The 26311-nt window shown below is 45.4% G+C and overlaps 1 protein-coding gene across 6 annotated transcripts in view; it reads right to left on the bottom strand.

Annotated features, from left to right (window-relative positions):
• ROBO1 (roundabout guidance receptor 1) overlaps positions 1 to 26311 on the bottom strand; it is a 1398228-nt gene that overhangs the window by 642670 nt on the left and 729247 nt on the right. For all 6 annotated transcript variants that reach the window (XM_068270495.1, XM_068270496.1, XM_068270499.1 and 3 more), the window contains one exon: positions 19548 to 19631. In XM_068270495.1, the coding sequence (XP_068126596.1) occupies positions 19548 to 19631 (84 nt within the window). The remainder of the gene's footprint in view (positions 1 to 19547; positions 19632 to 26311) is intronic.

Genomic DNA, 26311 nt, shown 5'->3' with positions numbered 1-26311 from the left:
ACTTTCCTTTTCCTTTGCATCAGAATTTAGTTGTCGCATAGCCAATTGAGTAATTTCCTCCTCTTGTTGATATTTAATAGCTAGTCGTTGGATTGATTGAAAGGAAATTGCAGGGTCTAGTTCTAACTTATTCTTTACTGCCCTTCTTACTACATGGCTCCGTAATCCCAGCACAAACTGGTCTTTCAGCCAGGAAGACATCCCGTTGTTCTGGTAAGGATCCTCCGCATCTTCCTTTTTTTGTATAGCTCTCATCAGTTCTTGTAGGGCATTAGCAAACTGAGGTATGCTCTCCTGCTCCCGCTGGGTTCGATCCATGAACCTCTTCCGCACTACGTGTAGGTCAGAGGGGTCCCCATATATTTCTTCAAGTATCTCCAAAATGTCTTCTAAACTCACCGGAAGATCCCGACTGGCATTAATTATTGTTTTCCGTGCATCACCCTCAGAAGCTAAAATGGCTACTTCCCGATGCATATCAACTGGAACTTTATATGCTTTGATAGCACTTTGAATACGCTCTGCCCAATCTCTCAGAGGCATATTATTGCCAGTAAATTTAGGTAAGTAGGTAGCTAAAATACCAATAGGAGTCATAGTCATAGACATGGTAAAATCCACATTCTCCCTTGATAGAGCTCTCTCAGCGGATCCCTCACCCATAGCTGGTACGTCTGACCCCAGGTTCTCTCCTGGTCTATTGATGTCAGAGTCCATCCTGCCGACTGCGCCAAAATGTAACCGACCAATCGATTACTATCACAAGGAGAGAGTTCCCTTATTACTCTTAAAGCGGAAGGACAGCGACTGACCAGGAGGATAAATTGGTGAAAAATAACAATTGATTTTATTTGGCAAACAAAGAAATAATGTCCACTAACATGCAGAACAAGAATACAAACCCCCAATTGAAATCCTCAATATCAAGACCACCCTTGAAATACACTAAATTAATGAGGTAAAATAAGCAACAAATTCAGAGTTAACACTTCTTGCTTGAAGATCTAGCACCTGAAAAGAAAAAGGTTACTTCCAGAAATATCATTAGAGGCTACTGCACTTGGACCTTGCTTGAAGTTCCTGCACCTGTAGGAAAAACAAAGAACAAAACACAGCAAATACACATTTCACAAATCTTCATCAGACCTTTTTCTTCATCTCACTCTCAATACGTCTATAGCGATACAGTTTTCTCTTTCCTATCTAAAAATATGTATGCATACATGTATGTGAACAAATACACCTGAAAGAAACCAAATAGGAAATGGACTAATGCTTCTGGTTGGGTAGATAAGTAGTGACTGACTCGAAGTAGTCCTTACTGTATGGTAATGACCATAACAGTCTTCAGTTCCTTGCAAAAGTCTTATCTAACCATACAGTGGCTATGAATTCATATTCACACTTAAACCTGTATATGATCATGGAGTAGGGGTACCCCTTTAAAAGAACTGATGATAAGTTGCTGATGAAAGATCTTTTCCTGAAGCAGATGATAGCTTATGATAACCTTACTTTACTTTACATGCAGCACACTCCAAGATGCCAGTTCAATAATTCTGAAGTAAGTTTCTTCCCTTTATTGTTATCAAAGTTTTTCTTTTTCCTGTATGTCACATATGTAAGTATCAATTCTCTCCTTTTATTACTTCTCACTGCAGGTTGGTTTAAGCTCTAAATGCAATCACTTCACTTGCAGAACACACAGAACACAGCAACAGATCTGTTCACGGGTAAGTTCCTATTTTTCTCCCATGAATTGATAAATTTCTTTACTAATGTGTTATTCTCTTTTCTCCACACAGAGAGATTAACACTCCAAAAATATCGTCAGGTAAGTGTCTTTTCCACTCATATCAGGCAGAGCCACACTGGGGATTATTCTTGAGGCATATGCACAGTCAATGTACAGAGCAAATGCATTCAAACACAGGCTGACTGGCTTTACTGTGGAGAGACAGATTAATAATCAGTACCAGTGAGTGCACACACAGATTCTCTCACTGATCAGCATTGTGGTGACAGGTAGGGAAACACAGTCATTGATTCACATTATACAGTACTCTGGTGTTGCTATGACAACATTTCTTCTCCTCACACACACTGTATATATATTATCTAACTGTAGAGAATCAGACGAAGAATATTTAGCTGATTTGATTTGACAGTCTGATTTTTGTGTCATTACTATTAGGAAAACTCCTGTCATTTTCTTTCTGTGTTTCTGTGTGGTGAAATTTCACTTATCTGTCAATTTTTCCTGAAGTGGTCTCCTTGGCCTTGCTGAGCTATCTCTCACTCCTCTGTGGATGAGGTGTCTCCCTGTTTTGACTCAGGGAGCTGTCTCTCATGGTCCCCTTTCTGTGTGTCATCAGTGAGCTAAATTCCTCTGCTACTGAATGCCATTTCTCTCTCTGTCAGCTCAGTTTCTCCCCCTCTGGTCTCTGTCATCTCTCCTCACGCTGCCTGTGTCACCTTCTGAGGTAAAAATCAGAGAGGGCTTGCCTCTTCAGCTGGAGGGGCGTTCCCAACCTGTGTAACTGACACCCGCCCCCTGACTGAGAGCAGAACAGCCATCTTGAGTGCTGGCTGCTTGCTCTGTGTAAATACAGCCTGTGCCAGCACTAATTCTCATAGCTGATGCTGGCCAGAAATAAAAATACATGTTTTTTTTTTTTTTTTTTAAATTAAAGAAGCTGCACTATTTGTAGCAGGGCTACAGATGTCTACAGGAAAACCGTGTATCCTGCCTGGGGACACCAACGTATTGATGACTTAAGACATTTGTAATGTGTTTATAGATTAAGAGCAAAGCAGACGCTCATTAATAACTGCTGTCAGCTGCCTGATAAAATAAGCCTGTGGATTTGGGGCATCAACTATTCGTGCGTTTTGGTCATTTAAGACAACACAATATTTCCAATAGAGACAAAAATGTCCATCTAATGCTCAGTGTAGCAGTTATTATTGCAGTTGCCCTGCATCAATACTGAAATCAGATTAGGATTTAGATGTCACGGAAGGAAAATTGTGAAACCTCGCTTCTTGTGTCCTAATGATGATAACTGCCAGACGAAATGAAGATGCTTTAATATGTTTAATTGACCAAATTTGCTGCCAGCAATGTGCAGGCTTAAAGCGAACCGCCCGAAACAGCTGTGTGCAAGTCGAAATAAATGGCTGTGTAAATTTAATGTGGAACTCCTGTCAAAATCCTTTCATTTCATATCATTTTTGTTCTTGCCTGTCCTGGTGGCAGGGTCATGGAGAGGGTGAAGAGAGGCGGGATCTCTCCAGTGAACATGCTGACAGTAATAAAAAGTTACAAGCAGTAACTAAAACACTTAAAAAAAAAAAAAAAAAAAATAGCATTGGAAAATATTGGAGCATTTGTAAGATTTTGTTTACTTTCTTGTTCGTATGTTGAACGTGTTCGCTTGTTAGTATGTACTCCCTCTCCACCAGTAGTCTGAAAAAGTACACCAGGGGGGCAGGACCCTGCATACTGCGCGTACGTTAAAAAAGGGCGCCGGGAAAAAAGGGCGCAGGGTTTTAAAAGATAATCATGAATAACGTTTAAAAAAAATTTGTGTTATATTTCGTTTAAAAATAATGTTTTATAAAGTTATAAATCATTAAATAATGTGTATAAAATCGGCAATTTTAAAAACGTTAATCTTCCCTGTTTAAAAATTGAAATTTATAATAACGTTTTATAAAACATTAATAAGAATTTTACTAAAGCTATACCTAACCCTACTCTCACACAGAACCCTCCCTGTACCTATCCCTAACCCCTAGACCCCCCTGTTGGTGCCTAACCCTAAGACCCCCCTGGTGGTGCCTAACCCTAAGACCCCCCTGGTGGTGCCTAACCCTAAGACCCCCCTGTTGGTGCCTAACCCTAAGACCCCCCCTGGTGGTGCCTAACCCTAAGACCCCCCTGTTGGTGCCTAAACCTAAGGCCCCCTGTTGGTGCCTAAACCTAAGACCCCCCTGTTGGTGCCTAAACCTAAGACCCCCCTGTTGGTGCCTAAACCTAAGACCCCCCTGTTGGTGCCTAAACCTAAGACCCCCTGTGATAAGCATTAATAACGTTTTAAAAAAATATGGTGCGGTTTTTCGTTTAAAAATGTAAAAAAAAAAAAATTGTACGGTTTTTCGTTTAAAAGTAATGTTTTAAAAAAATATTGTACTGTTTTACGTTTAAAAATAATGTTGAAAAAATTATAAATCATTAAATAATGTGTAATCATGAGAAACAGTTATAAAACATTAAAAGTCTCCGGGCGCCGCTTTTAAAACGTTATTTTTCTCCGGCGCCCTTTTTTCCTGTTGGGCGCCGATTAAACGATATTTATTATGGGAGTGAATGGCGGCGCCCTTTTTGTCCACCTGCCTGATGCGCCCAAATTTCCTGCTTCCGCATACTGCTAGTCTGAAAGCTTTCCTGCTTTCTCCCTGCAATATTCTCAGCACTGCAATGACTGTGTGACAACATAACTTACAGATCTGTGATTGGGGATCAGTCATCTGGGCATGCTCACTCTTAAGGTTTGCAGGTATCGAAAGACAAGAGATATGTAAGCAGCAAGTAATGCTATTACACGCAAGTCTGGATTTCCGGAAAGGCCACAAAGGCTTTGTACGGCAGTTGGCCAAGGAGCAGATGGACATGGAAGAGGGATTACTATATATGGAAGAAGAGGCTGGACATGGAATACAGAGGTTGCAAATAAGGAGCAACACATGGAAATAGGGAGCTGTTGTCTGAGGGATCTGCATACATTATAACTAAAGGCAGGGCCAGCTCTAGTAATAATGGGGACCCTGGGCAAAATGAACCTGAGGGACCCCCAACAGACCTCCCCCAACCAAAAAGCTGCAGTATCATCCAAATCCCCCCCCCCCCCCCCCCCCGGGTCCTTGACCTGTCCACCCCCCCCCCCCCCCCCCCAACACCTCCTAACTTAAGGGAATCCTATAGTCAAAGGAAAAAATCCAGTTTAACTCCCATGGGGCCAGGGCCGGCCCTAGACTTTTTGCCGCCTGAGGCAAGTTTTGAAAAAATTGCCTTGGCTCCCGCCCCCCCCCCCCCCGGGGGGCCGCTGAGCTGGAGGGGCAGCTGCCAGGACGGGGGTATTGGGCCTAGCGGTGGGGAGGGGGGTCGGACCCCCCCTCCCTCGCATGGGTCCCCCGATCTGCGCTCCCCTCCAGCTTTAAATGTAGCGTAAGCAGCCAACAGACAGTAAGAGGCACGGGCGGGGGATCACTCACCTTCCTCGTTCCAACGTGCACTCCACTGACGTCACTTCCTGCAACGCCGGCCACGTACAATACAGTGGGCGGCGTTGCAGGAAGCGACGTCAGTGGAGCGCATGCTGGAACGAGGAAGAGGTGAGTGATCCCCCGCCCATGCCTCTTACTGTCTGTCGGCTGAAAGCTGGAGGGGAGCGCAGATCGGGGGACCAAGGCGAGGGAGGGGGGGGGTCCGACCCCCCCCTCCCCACTGCTAGGCCCAATACCCCCGTCCTGCCAGCTACCCCTCCAGCTCGGTGGCCGGCACCTCCGCACCCACGGAAGGGCGGATGCCGCCCCTAGAAATTTGCAGCCTGAGGCAAAAGTTTCACCCCGCCTCATGAGCGGGCCGGCCCTGCATGGGGCTTCTACCAGTCCTCTGCGGTTGCCCTGTGCCCCCGCTGTGACATACCTTTCTTCTGGTCCCCCCACAGCGACCCAGTTTCATTTTTTGTGACTCAGCCCACTGCGCTTGCATGGTCCTGATGGTGCTTCTGTCACTGGGACCATCCTGCAGTACAAGATTTTCTCATACTGCGCATGGGCAGGAGCCTGATCAAGGACACATGCGGTCAGGGATAGGCCACACAGGTGCAGTAGTCATCAACTGGCTGAGTCACCAAAACCGAAACTGAGTCGCTGTGGGTGGACCGGAGATTGGTATGCCATGGCACAGGCACAGGGCGGCTGCAGGGGGCCAGTAGAAGCCCCAGGTAAGATAAACTGGATTTTTTCTCTTTGACTTAAGGTTTCCTTTAACTGTACTACCTGGGGCTCCAGCAGAGTCTTTGGTAGAGTAACGTTTCATCTGTGCTGGCGGGTGCACTCCTCTGTCAGTCTGTGGCTACATGCACTACCCAACTTCATCCTTGGAGGCGCCTCTACTCCTTGAACCGGCGCATGTTGTTAAGTAATAACAGGCTGCAGGTCACAGAGAAGATGCAGCCAGCAGTGGATGAAGATGAGAGTGCTCAGAGCCAAAGACTGAAATAGGAGTGTACCCACCACCACAGGTGAAACGCTACTCTGCCAAAGACCCCAGGGAGCAACAGTTGAGTTGGGGGAGAGACCTCGGGGGCCCTACAGGCTCTAGGGCCCTGGGGCAAATGCCCCCTTTGTCTCTATGGCAGTGCCAGCTCTCACTAAAGGTGCTGCTGTATGTAAAACTTAGACATGGAAGAGGGGGCTGCACAAGTATTAAAAGAGGGGTGGTGTACATGGAAGGGGAGGAGCAAGAAAGTTGCCCTAGAAGAAAAAAAAAAGTATAAATCCAGCCTTGATTACATGCAGCATGGGAAACACTTGTGCCATAGCTCCCACCTGTCCCTCTTTTGGAGGGACAGTCCCTTTTTGGGAACCCAGTCCCTCTGTCCCCCTTTCTCTCTCATTTGTCCCTCTTTCAGGACTCATGTACCGATCTGTGTAGGTATATGTATTTTTTTTTTACTGAAAAATGTGTTTCATTGACTCTAAACTTTATTCCCATCCTTTAAAAATTGATATATTTCTTATTTTCAAATGTTGATATAAAGGGAAAAAAAATTAATAGGAAGGACCAGGGAGGTTTCAATTATAAAACAACACATTTTTCTTATGAAATCTCTATAGTATGCGTGACTAGAGGTGTGCCGTGTGCGTGGTTAGAGGTGTGGCTTAAAGAGGAACTCCAGTGAAATAATGTAATAGAAAAAAGTTCATAATTTTTACAAATATTATGTATACATGATTTAGTCAGTGTTTGTTCATTGTAAAATGTTTCCTCTCCCTGATTTCCATTCAGACATTTATCACATGGTGACATTTTTACTGCTGGCAAGTGATGGAAGGAGATGCTGCTTGCTTTTTTGGCAGTTGGAAACAGCTGTTATTTCCCACATGCAACAAGGCTCCCACAGCGTGATGTCAGTACCTCAGTGCTATGAGGTGCTGACATCATTTGTGGAAGGGTTTTCACCACAATATCAGCCATACAGAGCCCCCTGATGATCCATTTGAGAAAATGAATAGATTTCTCATGGGAAAGGGGGTATCAGCTACTGATTGGAATGAAGTTCAATTCTTGGTTACGGTTTCTCTTTAAGTGTCCCTCTGGGCCCTTTTCCACTAGCGCGTTTGCGCTAGCTGAATCGAAAAAAATCGCAAACCGCTAGCGATTTTACAATCGCTAGGGTTTGCTAAATAACATAGGAATCGCGGTAGGGAATTTCCACTACCGCAATTCGTTTTTTTGTCAAACGCGATCGTGCCGCGGAGCGATCTTTGCCGCGATTTTGCTATGCAGTACAGTGCATAGCAAAATCGTGAACGCAATCGCCGGAGGTTTCCTGACTTTTGCGATTCAGCAATCGCTAGCGTTCAGCGTGAACGCTAGCGACTGCTAGTGGAAAAGGGCCCTCTTTCTGATCTCAAAAAGTTGGGAGGCATGCTTATGGACTATGGAGTGAGGATTTTAGGAAGGTTTTAGAACAGCAGGCAGCACCACAGCCTTCCAGGGGGTAGATGTACAGACTGCAGATAAGGAAGACACTTGTGGGGACAATAGGCGGCCAGAAGGTCCCCAGATATCCTCACAAAGGCAAGATCAATAAAGCATTAAAAGTGCATTATTGTGGGCTGATTTAGTACATTCATGTTAAAGTTCACCAACTCTTTAACACAAACCATCATTAGGTTATCTTTAATCAGTATATCACTCAGTTCATTTTCACCGTAGTATCCTTAGAGGGATTTATCTACAGCAGGGAAGAGGGGCCGTATAGAACTGTGCTCGCTAATTGGGTAATGTGCAGAGCGGGAACTGCTAGAGAATACAGCTGTTAATGCTCTCCAGGCCTTTTTAATCAATTTATTTATTTTAATTATTTTAATGAATAATTAATCTGTGTTCCCTTTTAAGCACAGCGTGGTTCAGTATTATGACAGCTTCAACTACAATCTACACAGGCAATCTATAAGTAATGATGGAGAGAATTTATCTGACTGTGAAAAAGAGTTAGCAAAATGAAACGTGCTCGTTCAATAACCTGCGAGGAGCCATTTGCGTCTGTTTGACTGCTTACATGCGATAACATGCACTGTGTGTGGCTTTCTACACATCTGTGCTGAATTCTGCCCAATTAGTAACAGCGCAGGATCAACCACAGGGCAACTTAGGCAGGTGCCTGAGATCTAGTGGGTGTCAAGGGGCCTATCTGTGAAGCCGGCCTGAGGGAGGGCCCCACGGGCCGCCGTGCGGTCGCAACCTCTGCACCCCCTGTTGCTATGCCCTTGATATTGTCATAGGAACCTCAGGTCTGCTATAAAGTGGATCCGAGAGGAAAAAGGAACTATAATAAATAACTTAATAATAATTTACACAGCAAATCTAGCTGCAAACAGCTTTAAAAGTTTATGATTATTTATTGCTGTGATACAATGAGGGCAGCCATGTTCTGTTTGTCACATTGTCACAGGCTGATGGCTGGAGATGCTATCAGCTTACCTGTGAGTAAATTCAGTCCCCTCTCCTCCTCCCTCCTCCCCTCTGCCTCTGAAATCTCTGGCTAGTAACCTCCTCCTGCCCAGACTGAGCTCCCATAAGCCCCTGCTACCTGGGACTGAGTGCCAAGGCTCTCTGAAAAGCTGTTAGCGAGGCTTGTTTAGTTTATAGGGAATTGTTTAGTCAGTGTTTGCCCATTGTAAAATCTTTCCTCTCCCTAATTTACATTCTGCAAAAACTCGGTATATAGAGGCGCCAGAGTAGAGTAAAACGTTTTAAAAACCGCTTAAAAGGAGAGGGGGATGTTAAGGTGGACTCACCTCCCTCTTACAAAAAAAGAAAACTCACTTGAGTCTCAATAAAATAGAATTGTCAAGTAATTTATTCAACTCCACAAATGCAACGCGTTTCGCGGGCGTGACCCCGCTTCCTCAGGCAAAAATGGGAGCACAACTCAGTGGGTCAAGCAATAAGTTTGAGTGCCTCAGACAGAGGCGCTCAAACTTATTGCTTGACCCACTGAGGTCCTAATGCTCCCCACCTGCATTTAAAGTGGTTGCCTATTGGTAACCCGTGTTTGTGAGTATATATATACATAAAATTGTATTGAACTCTTCATTTTACCTGACAATACTGCACCATATTGGGCTCTCGATTCTCTTGTTTTTAAGCTAATCTACATTCTGACATTTATCACAGTGACATTTTTACTGCTGGCAGGTGATGTCTGTGGAAGGAGATGCCGCTTGCTTTTTTGGCAGTTGGAAACAACTGTAAACATCTGTTATTTCCCACAATGCAATTAGGTTCACAGACAGGAAACTGTTAGGACCATGGTCCTGACATCACACTGTGAGAGGGGGTTCACTACAATATCAGCCATACAAAGCCCCCTGATGATATGTTTGAGAAAAGGAAAAGATTTCTCATGGGAAAGCTACTGATTGGGATGAAGTTTAATTCTTGGTGGAGTAAGTGTTTCCTCCAGGGGCATAACTAAAAATCATGAGTCCCTCCAGCAAGACTTTGATGGGGTCTCCCAAAACTCACACCCTATCCCTTGCCTACCACTGGTGACCCTTGCAGTGTAGAAATCATAATCTCCACACCCATAATAAGTGTAGCCACAAAAACACCCGATCTGAAGGCTGGACCCCTTTATCTGGGGGAGTGAAGTAGTAGCTGGGGCCTCCTTACAGTTCTGGACCACCCGCTACGCCCTTTGTTTCTTCCCTGCTAATGGACTGAACAGGAGCTGTTCCAGCAGTGAGTGGGTTAAGCGGCCATGTGCGCTACACTAAAGACAAGAGATCAGAAGCATGCAGGATCCCCATTGTCCGCCTGTAGGCTGAGCAGAATGGCAGCAATCTAAGTATTGTCAATCATACTATGCCGTGCTCTTGGTGACCTGACCTGTACAGCGAGCATTATAAATTGCCAAATAACAAAAGCTTTCATCTGCCAGGGAACAGTTTCCAGGGAAGAATAGGAGCTGGCTGTGCTATTATAAAGGATGACTTTGTGACAGATAAACAGAAGTGTGCTGAAACAATGATAAAATGGAGTCCCTCCCGGCACTAAATAACCCGCTACTGTTTGCAAGTTCACCAATTTTTCCTTCCCTTGGAGCAGAAGGTCCTGGGTTTGTAGGAGAGGAGTCGCTATTGAGTATATGCCAGCCCCAGCAAGCATGGAGTACAATAAAGCTAATGGGTAGGGAGGCCCGGGCTTGTGGAGCTGAGATGCAGCTATTTCAATAGCTCACAGCAAGGAGAACTCCACCACTAGGCCTGGAAACATCTGATCTTTGTTATGCAAAACAAATGACTGGAAACAAGGGCTAAAATAAACACATTAGCGAGATTACATGATGTTCTAATTCACCTAATGATCACACAGAGGGAAGGAGAAGGTAATTACACTTATGCTGGGTACACACGATCAGGGCAGCCATCAGGGGGGCAACTGACACTGCAGTGAGGGGCCCAGGGCTTCTGGGGGCCCTGCCCCCCAAATTGCTGGAAGGGCCACATTTGCTGGCTGCGTACCTGGCTACCTATACTGGGGGCACCTATGCCTGGATACCTATACTGGGGACACCAGGAAGAAAAGAGGGGGACAAAAGAGAACGGATAAAGGATAAGAATGGACCTACAAGTCCCTATCTAATTAACTACCTGTATTTTGTTAGTATTCGGCTCCACCCACACCATGTCACGGTCAAGCCCACTTTTTGCCGCATCATGTTGTGCATGCCGCTTTCTTCAGTGTCAGAGCCATGCACATTTTTTGCCGCAGCGCACTTCGCGCATGGACATGGGGCGGGCACAGCAACCAGTGGGTGGGCCCGGGGAGGGGGAGGGGCAAGCTTGATAATGTGTGAGGGGCCCCAAAATTTCTTATGGCGGCCCTGCACATGATACACTTTTCCCGTTCGATTTTCCCCTCGATCATTTTTTCCGCTCCATTCTCCATCTTTCACTCGTTTCTCTTATCTTTTTCCATTCACTTCTATGAGAAATCGAGCGGTAAAACAATCAAGAGGAATATCGGACATGACGGAATTTATCAATCGAACGCATCTATCGAACGGAAAAACGTAACGTCTGTACCTAGAATTACTGTATCTCCCTGGACAGTTATGGTATCATATAGTGTAGGGGTAATGCTAGGTACACTACACACGATGCGTTTTTTTGGTCGATTTTCGATTCGATTTTCTGCTCGATTTCCCACTCGATTCTCTTATCTTTTCTTATCAGTTTCCATTCAATTCTATGAGCAATCAAGCGGTAAAACGATCAAAAGTAATATCGGACATGACGGAAATGATCAAATGCATCTATCGAGAGCAAAAACGTATTGTGTCTGCCTAGCATTAGGTCTTAAAGCAAACCTGCAGTGAAAATCAACTTATGAGATAATAAATTGTATGTGTAGTGCAGCTAAGAAATAGAACATTAGTAGCAAATAAAAGCCGGCCCAGTGTGAAAACACGCTTAAGAAATTTCAGTTGTTCTCTATGCAAAAGAGCTTCTCTCAGCTATTCGACAGTCCTGCTTTCTGAAGCACTTAAACAGCCAAGAAACAGTGAGAGACAGCTTGAGATAAGGTTTTACTGCAGGAAAGTTCAAAGGGTCATTAGCTCTGCTCTGTTTTATATCTTAATCCATCCTTGACCGCGTTAGTTTAAATCTACATCCTGTTTGTGGCCTTTTATTTCTGACGGCATAGATTTTAACATTGCCGCTGCGCATTCTCGCTGCTACCGCCAATCACGCCACTCTGGATCCGCTGCAGCTTACTCCCTCTGCCGTCTCTATGATGGCAGAGTAGAGATGTGGCGGACTGTTCGCCCGGCAAACATCTCTGGAGCTCTTACTACTTCCGGGTCCGAATGACCCGGAGTAGTACGCCTGCGCTGCCCGGTTGAGCGCGTCCTAGATCGCGCTCCTGTTGCCGGGCACTCTCTGCGCATGAGCGTGACGTCATTCATGACGTCACGCGCAGAAAGTGCCCGGCAACAGGAGCGCGATTTAGGACGCGCTCTGCCGGGCAGCGCAGGCGTACTACTCCGGGTCAGTGCGACCCGGAAGTAGTAAGAGCTCCAGGGATTTGGAGATGTTCGCCGGCGAACGGTTCGGGAACCGTTCGCCACATCTCTATGGCAGAGCTGTGTGAGCCAATATCATTGGCTCCTCACCCTGTCATCACTGTGTGCTGATCTCATTGGCTCGCACTGATCATTGATCACAGAGCATTGATCACAAAGCTCTGCCGTCATAGAGACGGCAGAGTGTCTGTGCTGACGGGTGAGCGGCTGTGATCAATAGTAGCGTTGAGTCTGTGCAGCAATTGTAAACTGCAAATATCAGTGTAACATTATCCGTATTACACATACAATTCATTATATCATACGTTTTTTTTTTTTTCACTTCAGATTTGCTTTAACCTTTTCCAATCCCTTTTTCCAGACCTATAGAGGAAACGGCCAACATCAGACAATGTCTGACATAGGATTGGAAGGGTTTAAAAAACACAAAGAATGTATAAAAGCTTTTGCCTTTTTGCAATATTTGGTTGGCAGTGGCGATACAATGACCCAGAGGCATGTCATTGTGCACAAGACATGCCTCTGGGTCCTATTAGCATTATAATATGCCACCTCGGGTTCTCTTTAAGGTTTGTACATATTCCCAATTATGGACACCCACAGAAATTGAGACTTTATCTCTTGGGCAGTTCATGGCCGCGGCTGGCAACGTGTTCTGCTGCAATGGAAGAAGGCAGAGGGATGACAGTGTGGGGCATGATGAGGTGACACTGAGTGGGTGTGGTGTAACTACACAGGGGTGTGACTACAAATCTTGTGCCCCACCTATAGCTAAACTTTGATGGAGTAGCCCAATATGCACACCCCTTTCCCTGCCTCTCCTTGGCAGTTCTCACAGACGGGGAACTATCTTGCCAGGATCATAAAACAAGTGGCCCTCTCAATAGTCACATCCATGGCGTAAACACAAAAACACTTGATCTGGAGGATGGATTAGTGCAGTAAGAGATGCCAGCACTAGGGGGAGAGCTGAGCAATGACAGGAGGACACATCAGCGGCATGCAGAAACATGGCTTCCGCTCACAATACTCTGCATTGCTCCAGGGCAGCTGCACAGGACTCCGGTGTCACCCCGTGCCATTGTTTGTAACACCCGGAGTGGCCAGCTCATGCCGCCAGCCCTTTAGTTCGCCGCTGTCTAATACTCTGCCAGGGGACAAGAAAACAGGCTCCCTCGGTTGTGTGTAATGTTCTACATCAAGCTAATAAAAAAGCTGCATGAGTTTTGTATGGCAGGATCACTTTAAGGGCTCAGTTATAGGATCAACATGAAAAGTGGCTTAACAAATAAAATAAAGCGCTGTCATTACCTTTCAGAGGATTGTGTTATGAAAATGCAACACTCGGTTAAACATTTCAGGATGATAAATTATGTTGAGCTTATTGGATCAATTATGTTTATTATACATATTTCAGGGCTACAATATCACAAGAAATCATTAAACGGGGGAATGAATAATTACAAAAATAAAAAAAAAATTCTTGGGACAAGAACATAGAACCCATTTCTTTTATTAACTTACTCTTCCCTCCCCTCCTAACTAACCTAAGGCTGCACCGCTCACTCTCCAAACGCCCACCTATACTCACCTCAGAGGATTTTCAACTGTCTTCAGGATCACATGAGAACAGAGAAAGGAGCACATAGAATGGAGGGGGTGAGTGTGTGAGAGAGCTTTGCTGCTCTAAAGCATAGATAGATAAAGCATAGATACCATCACATTCCCCCCATTCCCCTGTCACCTATCAACCACTAAACACCTGTTCCCCATGGGCATCAGTCCCTTTTTTTTTTCCAGTTCAAGGGTACTTTAAGTATGAGCTATACAGCTATAGCTGTACTTTACTTTCAGTTTCAGAAAGTCATTGGATAATTATTGGGGAACAGGTATGCACAGGGAGCAATCTTGGTCTCACCTAAAAGCCAGCAGTAGCTGCTTCTGGGTTGACTGGGTCAGCAGTAGTGCGCAAGCACTAGGCCCAGTGGCTCTCTTATGGCTTGGAGCTCTCTGCGCATGCGCCCTACAAGTAGACAACCCCTTTAAAGGGGTTCTGTGGATCAGAAAAAAACACACAAAAACTGACACTTACCGGGGGCTTCTATCAGCCCCCTGCAGCTGTCATGTCCTATGCCGTTTTCCTACAATCCTCCGTTCCTCGCTGATCCCGGTACAATTGATCCAGATGATCAACTGCGGCTGTGTGGGCTTGGCCGCGCGTGCTCGCTCCCACTGCGTCATCGAGAGCTTACTGCGCAGTACAAGAAAACCTTGTACTGCGCCTGTGCAGTAAGCTCCCAAAGACTCAAGCGGGAGCGAGCATTATTCGCCTTGTTAGACGAATTATGGACCGGTGCTGGAGAACGGAGGATTGTAGGAGAATGGCGGCAACGTGACAGCTGCAGGAGGCCAAGTAAGTGTCAGTTTTTGTGTCTTTTTTAGGATCCACATAACCCCCTTAGAGCGCACAAACTGCTTAAGAAGCTGGCCTTCACCACTGTGAGAACTGCCGGCAATTTGTGCTGGTTGGTTGAGACTGCTCGATAGTTGAGTTCTGGATAACTGAGACTCTTCTGTAGTTCTCTTTTATGGGCCATTAGTACTTCCAATCAACATTAATGGTTCAGGTATTAGTGATTTAAATAATGTTGAACAGAATTATCCATTGGCATGCACAGTTAAACCAGAAGATGACAGCTGTAAAGTTTGCATGTTTAAAAACTCATTTAGGAACAGCGAGTACCAAATTTAAGCTTGACTTCCTATCACATGATCTCTAACGCGTCTGTGTAGCCCTGCAAGTAATGTTACTGAGATAATCAGCTAATTCACTTTATCAGACACAAGCAACACTGCCTGGGGTGTCTCCACAGTACCATCCGCATAGCAGCAATATGAGGAGCAGCGTGACAGCAGAGAGATAAGAATTAGAATAACAAAACTTATTTGTCTAATAATTCTTATGCATTTAGTCGTGCTCTGAAGGAAGATAAAAATGCTGGGAGCTGCACAAGGACACAACTATAGTCTGCTGGCCCCCCAGCTAACCCCCGCCACCCCCAACCAAGATACTAGTATTAGGTAGCCTGTGTGCCCATCCCTAGCACCTATCCAACACCCTCTCCCTCCTTCCCCCAGATATAGAAGCAGCAGCGTAGCCTGATACTTTACTAGCTTGAAGTGCATGACAGGTACTCACGCCTCTCTTCTGTGCAACTCCACACTGTGCAGCCTAACTACTTGCAGCTCCCATCTCTACATGTCATGTGACAGGCATCTAGAGCCGCAAGGTGATAGGCTCTATAATGCGTGGCTACACTGAGAAGAGGGGTAAGGACCTGTCCTGCTGCTGGAAGTATTGGGCTCTGCTGCGCTACTCTGCACAGGAGGTGGCCCCCATTATGTTGGGGTTTGCAAGGCCTATAGTTAGGCCACTGAAGCAGCAGCCACCAGCATAGAGCTCAGAGGAAGTGGGGCACATGCAAGACTTATTTCATGCAGCAGAGGGACGTATAATGCTTAAAGGACAACTGAAGCAAGAAGAACATGAAGGCTGTCATATTTACTTCCTTTTAAACAGTACCAGTTGCCTGGCAGCCCTGCTGATCTATTTGGCTGCAGTAGTGTCTGAATAACACCAGAAACACGCATGCAGCTAATCTTGTCAGATCTGACAATAATGCCAGAAACACCTGATCTGATGCATGCTTGTTCTATAGCTAAAAGTATTAGAGGTAGAGGATCAGCAGGACAGCCAGGCAACTGCTGGTATTGCTTAACCACCTGAGCGGTCTGCACGAGCTCAGCTCGTCCAACACCGCCGGAGGCTGCCGCTCAGGCCCTGCTGGGCCGATTTTAATGAAATAAAAAGCAGCACACGCAGCCGGCACTTTGCCAGCCGCGTGTGCTACCTGATCGCCGCCGCAGCGCGGCGATCCGCCGCGTGCAGCGGCGAAAGAGGGTCCCCCCAGCCGCCCGAGCCCAGCGTAGCCGGAACAAACAGTTCCGGCCAGCGCTAAAGGCTGGATCGGAGGCGGCTGACGTCAGGACGTCCATGACGTCACTCCGCTCGTCGCCATGGCGACAAGGTAAGCGAAACACGGAAGGCCGCTCATTGCGGCCTTCCGTGTTACTTCTGGCCGCCGGAGGCGATCAGAAGAACGCATCCGGAGCGCCCTCTAGTGGGCTTTCATGCAGCCAACTTTCAGTTGGCTGCATAGAATAGTTTTTTTTTTATTTAAAAAAAAACCCTCCCGCAGCCGCCCTGGCGATCTTATCAGAACGCCAGGGTGGTTAAGGAAATAAATATGGAAGCCCTTTCACTTCAGTTACCCTTTAAAGCGGAATATAACCCTGCATTTCAGCTTTGCTCTAAAACATTATTTACAGCATATTATATGCAAAAAGCATTTTTTTTTACTAGAACAGCATTGGAAGGGTTAAACACAGAGGTTTAAAGTTCCATGCAGAGATATGCAGAAGTTCAGATTGTTACATTCTATTTAGTTAAATGTATCTATTGAGAAATGTTACACACTCTTTGGCTGTCCTCCAGCTCCTTCTCAGTCAGAGAGATGAGTCACATTCAACACTTAGATACATTTATGTAAACAAAATGTATCTATGTAAGCTTCGGATGCGTCTGCAGAAATCTCCAGGAACTTTAAAGCTCTGTGTAACCCTTCCAATGCTGGTCTAGTAAAAAAAAAAATGCTGGTTGCATATAATATACTGTAAATAATGTTTTAGAGCAAAGTTGAAATGCAGGGTTATATTCCGCTTTAAGTGTAAAGAAGCGTAGTTTTTACTGGTCAAAAGCAATTTTGTTTCCAAATGTGCTGCAGCTCGTAATTTGGCTAATTCATAAAACTTATCTTATAAATTATTTTTCCTAATCTAGTTATCTCATGATTTATCTCTCGAAGAGATAAATGATTATTATTATTGTTATTTATATAGCCCCAGCATCTTCCGTTAAATCAGATAAGTAGATGCATTAACTTAAAATGGTAAAATGTGTATGTGCAGACAGAGGCATAGCTAAGGAGCTATGGGCCCCGATGCAAGGTTTACATTGGGGCCCCCCAAGCATTATATACATAACAATTGATGCGGCACACTAAAACCTGCCAAGTACAACCACAGTGTCAGAGGTGCAAGAAGGGGATGGGGAATAGTTTGTTAATGATTACTACTAATAAAAGCACCCATAGAAGTGATTATTACCAGCATAGGACCAATAGAGAGCTAATTTTGTGGTTGAGGCCCCACAGGGCCCCGATGCGGTTGCTACCTCTGCAACCCCTATTGCTGGGCGATACATAGATCATGTAACACACGTTACGTAGTTTGCATAACTCATGTTATACACACAACTCACACGTAGTTGGTGTAAAGCCCTGCAAAACATATGTGCCCTGTCTGTTTATTATCTCCTTGTAGGTGAGCTGACAAATAAGCAAGAGGGATGATGCACAAAGTTGCAGTAATATTGCTGTGCATAGACAACACAGTATTATCGGAAGCTATGGCATTAATATGACCTGTGGTACTCGAGTGATGCGAGCATTGCTATGGAAATGTTATTACTAATGTGGGTTACCGTAGCAACACTAGTGGGACTTGAGTACTGCGGGTTGCGCTGCTGCCCATAGTAACGGTAATATTGCCGTCTGTTATCTGCGCACAGCAATATTACTACAGTTTCGTGGATCAACCCCAAGTTGAGATAATGCAAAAAAAAAAAAAAGCTTTGTGAATCAACCCCAATAGCTGTAGCTCTGCTCTCCATTTAGATCATGTGTGCACAACTAACCAGCACCAGAGCCATACTTACCAAAATTGGAGAATTGGAGCAAAACTTGGTAAAAAGTTTAGCTGCAGCCCAGGCTGAGGATTCTGATTGGTTGCACTGAGCTCCATGTCACAACGAGTTTTGCTTCAATTTTACTTGCACTGCATTTGATAAATCTCTCTCTGTTGTCTTTTGCTAGTTACACATACTGTAGCAACCAATCAAAACTCACTTGTAACAAAATTGATTCTGACCATTTTGCCGTGAGACTGTGAAGACTATAGGCTACAGGAGGGTGGGGTGTATTATTGATTGTGGGGTGTGATGTGGCTACTCTTGGGGCATTTACTTTTCTGGCCTGACTTCTTTAAGCTGGAGTACTAAACTTTATCATTCACTCTTACAGCCTGTAGAGGAGGACCAAACCCTTAGAAAGAATTGTTGGAATACGTGCAACAGCATTCATGCATAAACTGGGCTTACTTTGATAAGGCCAGAAGGTAGTACTACGTGCTATTCCAGACTACATGTATTTGCATGTACTACTGTACTGCTGACTCTCATAGTGTTATGAGCATAATCGTAGCAATGTTAGCATTACCTAGGTAATGCGGCGGGTTGCACTAATTGCTCAGTATGCACTACCTTGTCAGTGTAGATACGTAGCTATAAACTTTACGGATGTTTTGTGCTTATGCCCCGTGGTGTTTACTTTCTTCTCCCTTTAAACACATGGTTATTCTATCTGTATGTAACAACATGTTAAATGTATATTATCCCTGGTGTTACTTCAGTAAATCTTATCACACGGTATTATGTTGAGTGCCCTCTCTCGGTTTCAGCATCATGCACACCAATGCTGCTTATGGCTTTTGGGCCTTGAACACACCTCTATTAACAATAACTTTTCGGTCTATTGCTACATTTTGTGCTTATCCTTATTGGACAATCTGTTCACTTAAAACATTCTGTTTGACCCAAAAACAGATCCTACTCAAGTTCTTGGGTTTCCTCCCGCTGGAACCATTTTTGTATATATACATTCAACACTCAGTAGAAAATGCATGAATATAAGACAGACTACAAGGCAGGAGAGGCCAGAACTGAGCACCCTGCTGGAGAGACCTGGAGCCAGCAAGGAGGTATTATTGTTATTTTCTGGGTGGTCTCTAAGGATTCTGAGAACCCAGAGGGAAGTGTCACAACAGACCATCCACAGATAAAATATCAGCTTTGAATAGAATGAACCTTTACACAAGTCTGCGGTTGCAAAAAAATACAACTAAAAAATGACATAGCAATTATGCACGAATAGTCATGAAGAACTTAGAAGACAGCTAGAAGTTTAAAGCCATTGACTCTACCTGTGTAGACCAGCGAGTTGTCGTCATTGTCGGACGTGGGCGGTGAAGTTCCTCCGTTGCTCCCCCTTTCTAGGTCATCCGTGTCTGTCAAGAATAACATCACAGCTGCAGATGATGGGCTCATAGTAGTTACAGAAGTTGCAATTTTATTCAGCACATATCCAGACACAATTAAATCCGAGCACGGCAGGAGGACACACACAAACAGCAGACAGGAGACATCTCTGAGAAACATCTTAATCGGGAACCCTCGAGTGTAGCTTTCATGCAGACCTCAACTTGTCAGCAATTTACTCTTCTACTTGATGTTTATGGTGTCTTAATCATAACCTCTCCAGTGCACCTTCCCCGCTACCTCTCAGCGTGCCGACTGCCCAGAGTGGGGCAATCATCAGCCTACGCTGTCCTGACTCCTGAGCATATGGAAAGGGGAAGGCAGGAAGGCTGACTGCTAGCATTGCTAATTTTCTACCTTATTGTTAATCAAAGCTATTGACTGTGATCACTAGCCATCATCGCTCCATCTCGTGACAATTGGAGCCTCCTGGGAGTAACCCTTTGTTGGGACAACAGCAGAAAAATAGGGTCTTGTGAAGAAAGAAGGAGCGGAAAATGGGCATCCTTTTTATTTTAGACAACGTGAAAAAAAGAAGAAGACAGAAAAGGGAGGGCGGCAGGCCACAACATCTGTGGGATGGAGAGTTTTATTATAAGCAGAAGCCGAGACAGAAGTGCCAGTGCGCTCAACAGACACAAAGCTCAGACTGTTACATGGGATTAAAATGCATAAGACACGCTATATTGGAAATGCATCAATTTGTATAAATTAACTGGATGGTAGAAGTCATCTCCGAACAGTTTAGCCATATCATTTCTGCGCTTTAGCTGATATTCTGCTGAACAGCTAGCTAGGCAACTAACAGCACTATTGAATTAGGCAAGGCAATATCTGTTTGTTTGTGTATTTGTAAAGGTTTATATCCACCAAAAGATTTTTACGCTAACAATGTTTCACGATAGCACGCAACATTGTTTAACTTAAAGAGAACCCGAGGTGTGTTTAAAGAATGTTATCTGCATACAGAGGCTGGATCTGCCTATACAGCCCAGCCTCTGTTGCTATCCCAAACCCCACTAAGGTCCCCCTGCACTCTGCAATCCCTCATAAATCACAGCTGTGCTGTGAGGTTGTGTTTACATCTGTAGTGTCAGTCTCAGCTGCTCCCCCGCCTTCTGCATAGCTCCGGTCCCTGCCCCGTCCCTTCCCCCCAATCAGCAGGGAGGGAAGGGATGCAGGCGGGGACTGGAGTTCTGCAGGAGGCGGGGAGAGCAGCAGACTGACACTATAGAGATAAACACAGCCAGCTCTGACAAGCTGTTTGTCAGCAGCGTGGCTGTGATTTATGAGGGATTCCAGAGTGCAGGGGGACCTTAGGGGGGTTTGGGATAGCAACAGAGGCTGGGCTGTATAAGCAGATCCAGCCTCTGTATGCAGATAATATTCTTCAAACCCACCTCGGGTTCTCTTTAAGTGTGTTAAATGATGTTCAATAATGGACAATTCGTTTTCAATGACCACCATGACAGATCCAATCATGCAAGGTTGGAACAAACACCATAGACTCCCACAATAACTACCCAAATCGTCCAATGACACATTCGCACCCGTCATTTGTAACTACGATCGCATTGTGGGAGATGGATCGGGGAATGGCTGTTTGTCACTGCGTATCTTCCTGATCCATCTTCCGTGGTCTTCTGGTGACAAACGATATTTCATAATAATGTGCAACATTGTTTAACTTCAGTTTGTTAAACGATGTTCAACGAAAGACAATTGCCACGATAATCGTTCGCTTTGAACGACCACAAGAACAGATCCAATCGTTCACGGTCAGAACGATCGCCTTTGACCCCCACGCTAAATACCGTTCGCACACGTCATTAGTAACTACCTTTGCGATTGCGGAAGCAGGATCGGGGGAATGATCATTTGTCGCCACGTATCTCCCCTGACCCACCTTCTGCTGTCCTCTGGTGGGTACCGTATGTAGCTTGAGTGCTGCAATCTGCAGTGGCGGCTCCAGGAAATTTTTTTAGGGGGTGCTATGCAGGTGCTGGACCAATTTCCGGCGGAGCTGACGACCTGCGGCGCGCGAAGCGCGCTGCGGCAAAAAATGGGTGTGGCTACAACCTGCGGCGCGCAAAAAAATGGGCGTGGTCATGACCGGATGAGGGCGGGGCTAACTGTAATTTAAAGTGAACCCAGGGTGAGAGTGATATGGTGGCTGCCATATTTATTTCCTTTTAAACAATACTAGTTGCCTGGCAGCCCTGCTGATCTATTTGGCTGTAGTAGTGAACTGAATTACACCAGAAACAAGCCATGCAGCTAATCTTGTCAGTTCTGACAATATTGTCAGAAACCCCTGACCTGCTGCATGCTTGTTCAGGGTCTATGGTTGAAAGAATAAGAGGCAGAGGACCAGCACGGCAGCCAGGCAACTGGTATTGCTTAAAGGGAGATAAATATGGCAGCCTCAATATTATTCTCACCTCGGGTTCCCTTTAAAAGTGCAACGCAAAGACAGAGGGCCCAAGTTTTGGTGACCCTTTTCCCAGAAAATTCACATAATTGTGCAGGTTTTCTCAAGAAAATACACGTAATGTGAGCAGATTTTAACAAAAAACACGTCCAATGACCCCAATATGCACAATCGTTATCAGATATGGCCCCAATATGCACAATCGTTATCAGATATGGCCCCAATATGCACAATCGGTAGCAGATATGACCCCAATATGCACAATCGGTAGCAGATATGACCCCAATATGCACAATCGGTAGCAGATATGACCCCAATATGCACAATCGGTAGCAGATATGACCCCAATATGCACAATCGGTAGCAGATATGACCCCAATATGCACAATCGGTAGCAGATATGACCCCAATATGCACAATCGGTAGCAGATATGACCCCAATATGCACAATCGGTAGCAGATATGGCCCCAATATGCACAATCGGTGGCAGATATGGCCCCAATATGCACAATCGGTGGCAGATATGGCCCCAATATGCACAATCGGTGGCAGATATGGCCCCAATATGCACAATCGGTGGCAGATATGGCCCCAATATGCACAATCGGTGGCAGATATGGCCCCAATATGCACAATCGGTGGCAGATATGGCCCCAATATGCACAATTGGTGGCAGATATGGTCCCAATATGCACAATCGGTGGCAGATATGGTCCCAATATGCACAATCGGTGGCAGATATGGTCCCAATATGCACAATCGGTGGCAGATATGGTCCCAATATGCACAATCGGTGGCAGATATGGTCCCAATATGCACAATCGGTGGCAGATATGGTCCCAATATGCACAATCGGTAGCAGATATGACCCCAATATGCACAATCGGTAGCAGATATGGTCCCAATATGCACAATCGGTAGCAGATATGACCCCAATATGCACAATCGGTAGCAGATATGACCCCAATATGCACAATCGGTAGCAGATATGACTCCAATATGCACAATCCGTAGCAGATATGACCCCAATATGCACAATCGGTAGCAGAAATGACCCCAATATGCACAATCGGTAGCAGAAATGACCCCAATATGCACAATCGGTAGCAGAAATGACCCCAATATGCACAATCGGTAGCAGAAATGACCCCAATATGCACAATCGGTAGCAGAAATGACCCCAATATGCACAATCGGTAGCAGAAATGACCCCAATATGCACAATCCGTAGCAGATATGACCCCAATATGCACAATCCGTAGCAGATATGACCCCAATATGCACAATCGGTAGCAGATATGACCCCAATAAGCACCACCTGAAAAAGAAAAGAAAAACCCATTTACTCACCTACAGCCAGAAGACCTTCTTTCCCGACCTCCTGGCCCGAGTCCCGACCTCATTGTGGCGCGCAGCGCCCGCGCGCCCACGATCCTCTTCCTTCCCGACGTCACGACGAGACTTCCTGCCTGCATGCAGAGAGCAGGGCTACGGGAAAATGGCCGCCTGAAGCCATGCACTGCAGACTCGAAGTCTGCAGAACAGGGCTCCGGGCGGCCATCTTACCGTAGCCCTGCCTGCTGCTCCGTGCTGCCGCTGTGTGAACTGACTTGGCGTCTTTTAGACGCCTGAAGTCAGTTCACTCCAGGGGGTGCTTTGGGGGTGCTTGGACAATTCTAGGGGGTGCTCGAGCACCCCCTTGCACCCCCCTGGCGCCGCCCCTGGCAATCTGTATTAACCAAGGAGACATAATTTCTAATTCAATCTGATCAGTTGTTCGATACTGGATGTCTCCTTGTGTTTATTGCTGTTGATTCAGTTTTTTACAAATTTTTTTCTTACACTGCTTTGATATTTTGGGATTAGGAACATCATTTTTGGTGCAGAATATTTTCGACCTATAACGAGTATAATTTGTTGAGGTTCTTGCAGGCTCGATTCACAAAACTAAAATGGACACTGTGTTATCCGATTCAGCAGGGCGAAAACACGTGTAAATGGATCCTACATATTCATCGGATCGGAATGGGAGGCCGGGAGTGGGACGTGACGCTCTAACCATTTTTCCAGACTTGGAACGGGAAGTGGATGTAATGAAAGCCTATGACAATGGACAGTGTCTGTTCTCACAAGGCTGCTTTACGGCGATTATCAAGTGAAGGAGAAAAAAAACGCTGTGGAAACGCAATAGCCTATGGGAGTAACTCATCTGCCCCAGGCTACAGCTACACCATCGGAGTGAACATTACATTGTCCGCTCCTGCTGATCTGGCTCAAGTGGGAACCAAGCATTAAGCCTGGGTCACACATAAATCTGTACATTTCCAGTCCAGTCTAGTCCTGTCTGTTTTGCAAGTTTTCTGTCAGTTTTACCTGACTGACCCATAGAAACACATACAAAACTGATACAAAACTGACAGAACTGGACTGGAAATGTACATCTTTTAAAGAGAACCTGAACAGAAAATAAAAAGTCAAAATAACCATACACAGGTCATACTTACCTGCCGTGTAGTCTGCTCATCAATCTCTTTCTCCTCTCCTGCGTCCCATCTGTCCACTGTGATCAATGGAATTCTCCGTTTTCCATTTTAAAAAAGGTCATTACCCCCCAACAGCTTCCTTGTTAGCACACTGTTAAACTGTAATATCGCCCACTTGAGCCATAGGAAAACATGGACATTACCTTGCACATTCAGTTGTAACTGACAGCTGCTGATATATAACTGACAGCAACTGGTATCATTTTGTCAGAACTGGATGGAATCCTTGAAGAAGAAAATGGTGAGCTTCTGAGACAAACTGATGGTGAGGTAAATATGTCATATTCATTTGCAGCTATGTCATGTGTTTATTTTAAATAATTTCACTCGCTTCAGGTTCCCTTTAAGTGTGAACAGAGTCATAGAAACACATACAAAACTGATACAAAACTGACAGGACTGGACCAGACTGGAAATGTACAGCTTTATGTGTGAACCCACCCAAAGAAATACATACAAAACTGACCAGACAGGACCGGAATGTACAGATTTATGTGTGAAAGCAGTCATAGAAACACTTGCAAAACTGATGCCAACTGTCAAAAACTGACAGGACAGGACTGGACACCTTTTTATGTGCGAACCAAGTCTGAGGGCTGGTTGACATTGCAATTTTTTAAGCGCTTCTGACTCGAAAAGCTCTTGCTAATGCATTGCTATGGGTGATTGTCATAAAATCACATCACTCAAGTGAAAATAAACACATAGCATTACAGTAGCAAGAACTTTTACAATCACAAGCGCTAAGAAAAAACTCTTTTAGTGTGAACCAGCTCGACTGTCATTGAATGCAAGATACCAATAATTAAGGCACAGCCATACAACACCTGTTGGCCCCCTGCACTGCTCAGCTTGACAGTGTTTTCCCAGCCATCATTAGGGCACTGCAAACCATTTTACATCGTGTTTACCTACTTCAGCTCCAGAGGCATAGCTATGGGGGGGGGCAAGGGGGGACATGTGTCCCCAGGCGCAGCACTGTGAGGGCGCATAGCACAGCTGTTGCACCCCCACATACATGAAAGGTGGCTCGCTGGCTGCCCGAAGTGCCCCTGCTTCTCTCTGCTGCTAATGCCGAAGCGTTAGCAGCAGAAAAAGTTTATTTAGGGGGAGGGGGGCACACCTGGCTATGTAAATGGGGGGAACACAGGGAGCACATCTGGCCTTTGAAAGGGAAGGGGCACATATGGCTATTTCAATAACGTTTGACCTCACCCATGACTACGACCACATTCTGAAGTGTGGCCACACCAATTTTGTCCAGGGGGTGCGCAAAGACTGTCTTTTTCCACGGGAGCTGAAAACCCTACCTATGCCTCGGTTCAGCCCCCTACAAACAGCATTACAATGCTACTGCATAATATTATTAGAAGCGAATGGTGGCTCAGGTTTCTGGGAATGCTTTTAGTGAACGGGGGGGGGAGGGGACTGATGTTATGAGGCTGGTTATTTGATGTATATTTGCTCACCTGTATGCATGCCTACACTGTAAACACTCCGTGTGCCTGTTTGCTGCATTATTCAGCCATGAACAATGACAATGCTGTTTCTGTAACCATAATGGTTTCAGTAGTTTGGATAGTTCTCTGTATGTACAGTACAGTCCCAACTTTCAGCAGCTCGTTCATCTCTGTCGAGGCATCATTGCAGATTATCCTCCTGGGAAAGGTTCTG

Source organism: Hyperolius riggenbachi, chromosome 2 (assembly GCF_040937935.1).
Source record: "Hyperolius riggenbachi isolate aHypRig1 chromosome 2, aHypRig1.pri, whole genome shotgun sequence".
NCBI lineage: Eukaryota > Metazoa > Chordata > Amphibia > Anura > Hyperoliidae > Hyperolius > Hyperolius riggenbachi.
The sequence above is the reverse complement of the archived record's forward strand: the minus strand, read 5'-3'. Positions and strand labels throughout refer to the sequence as shown.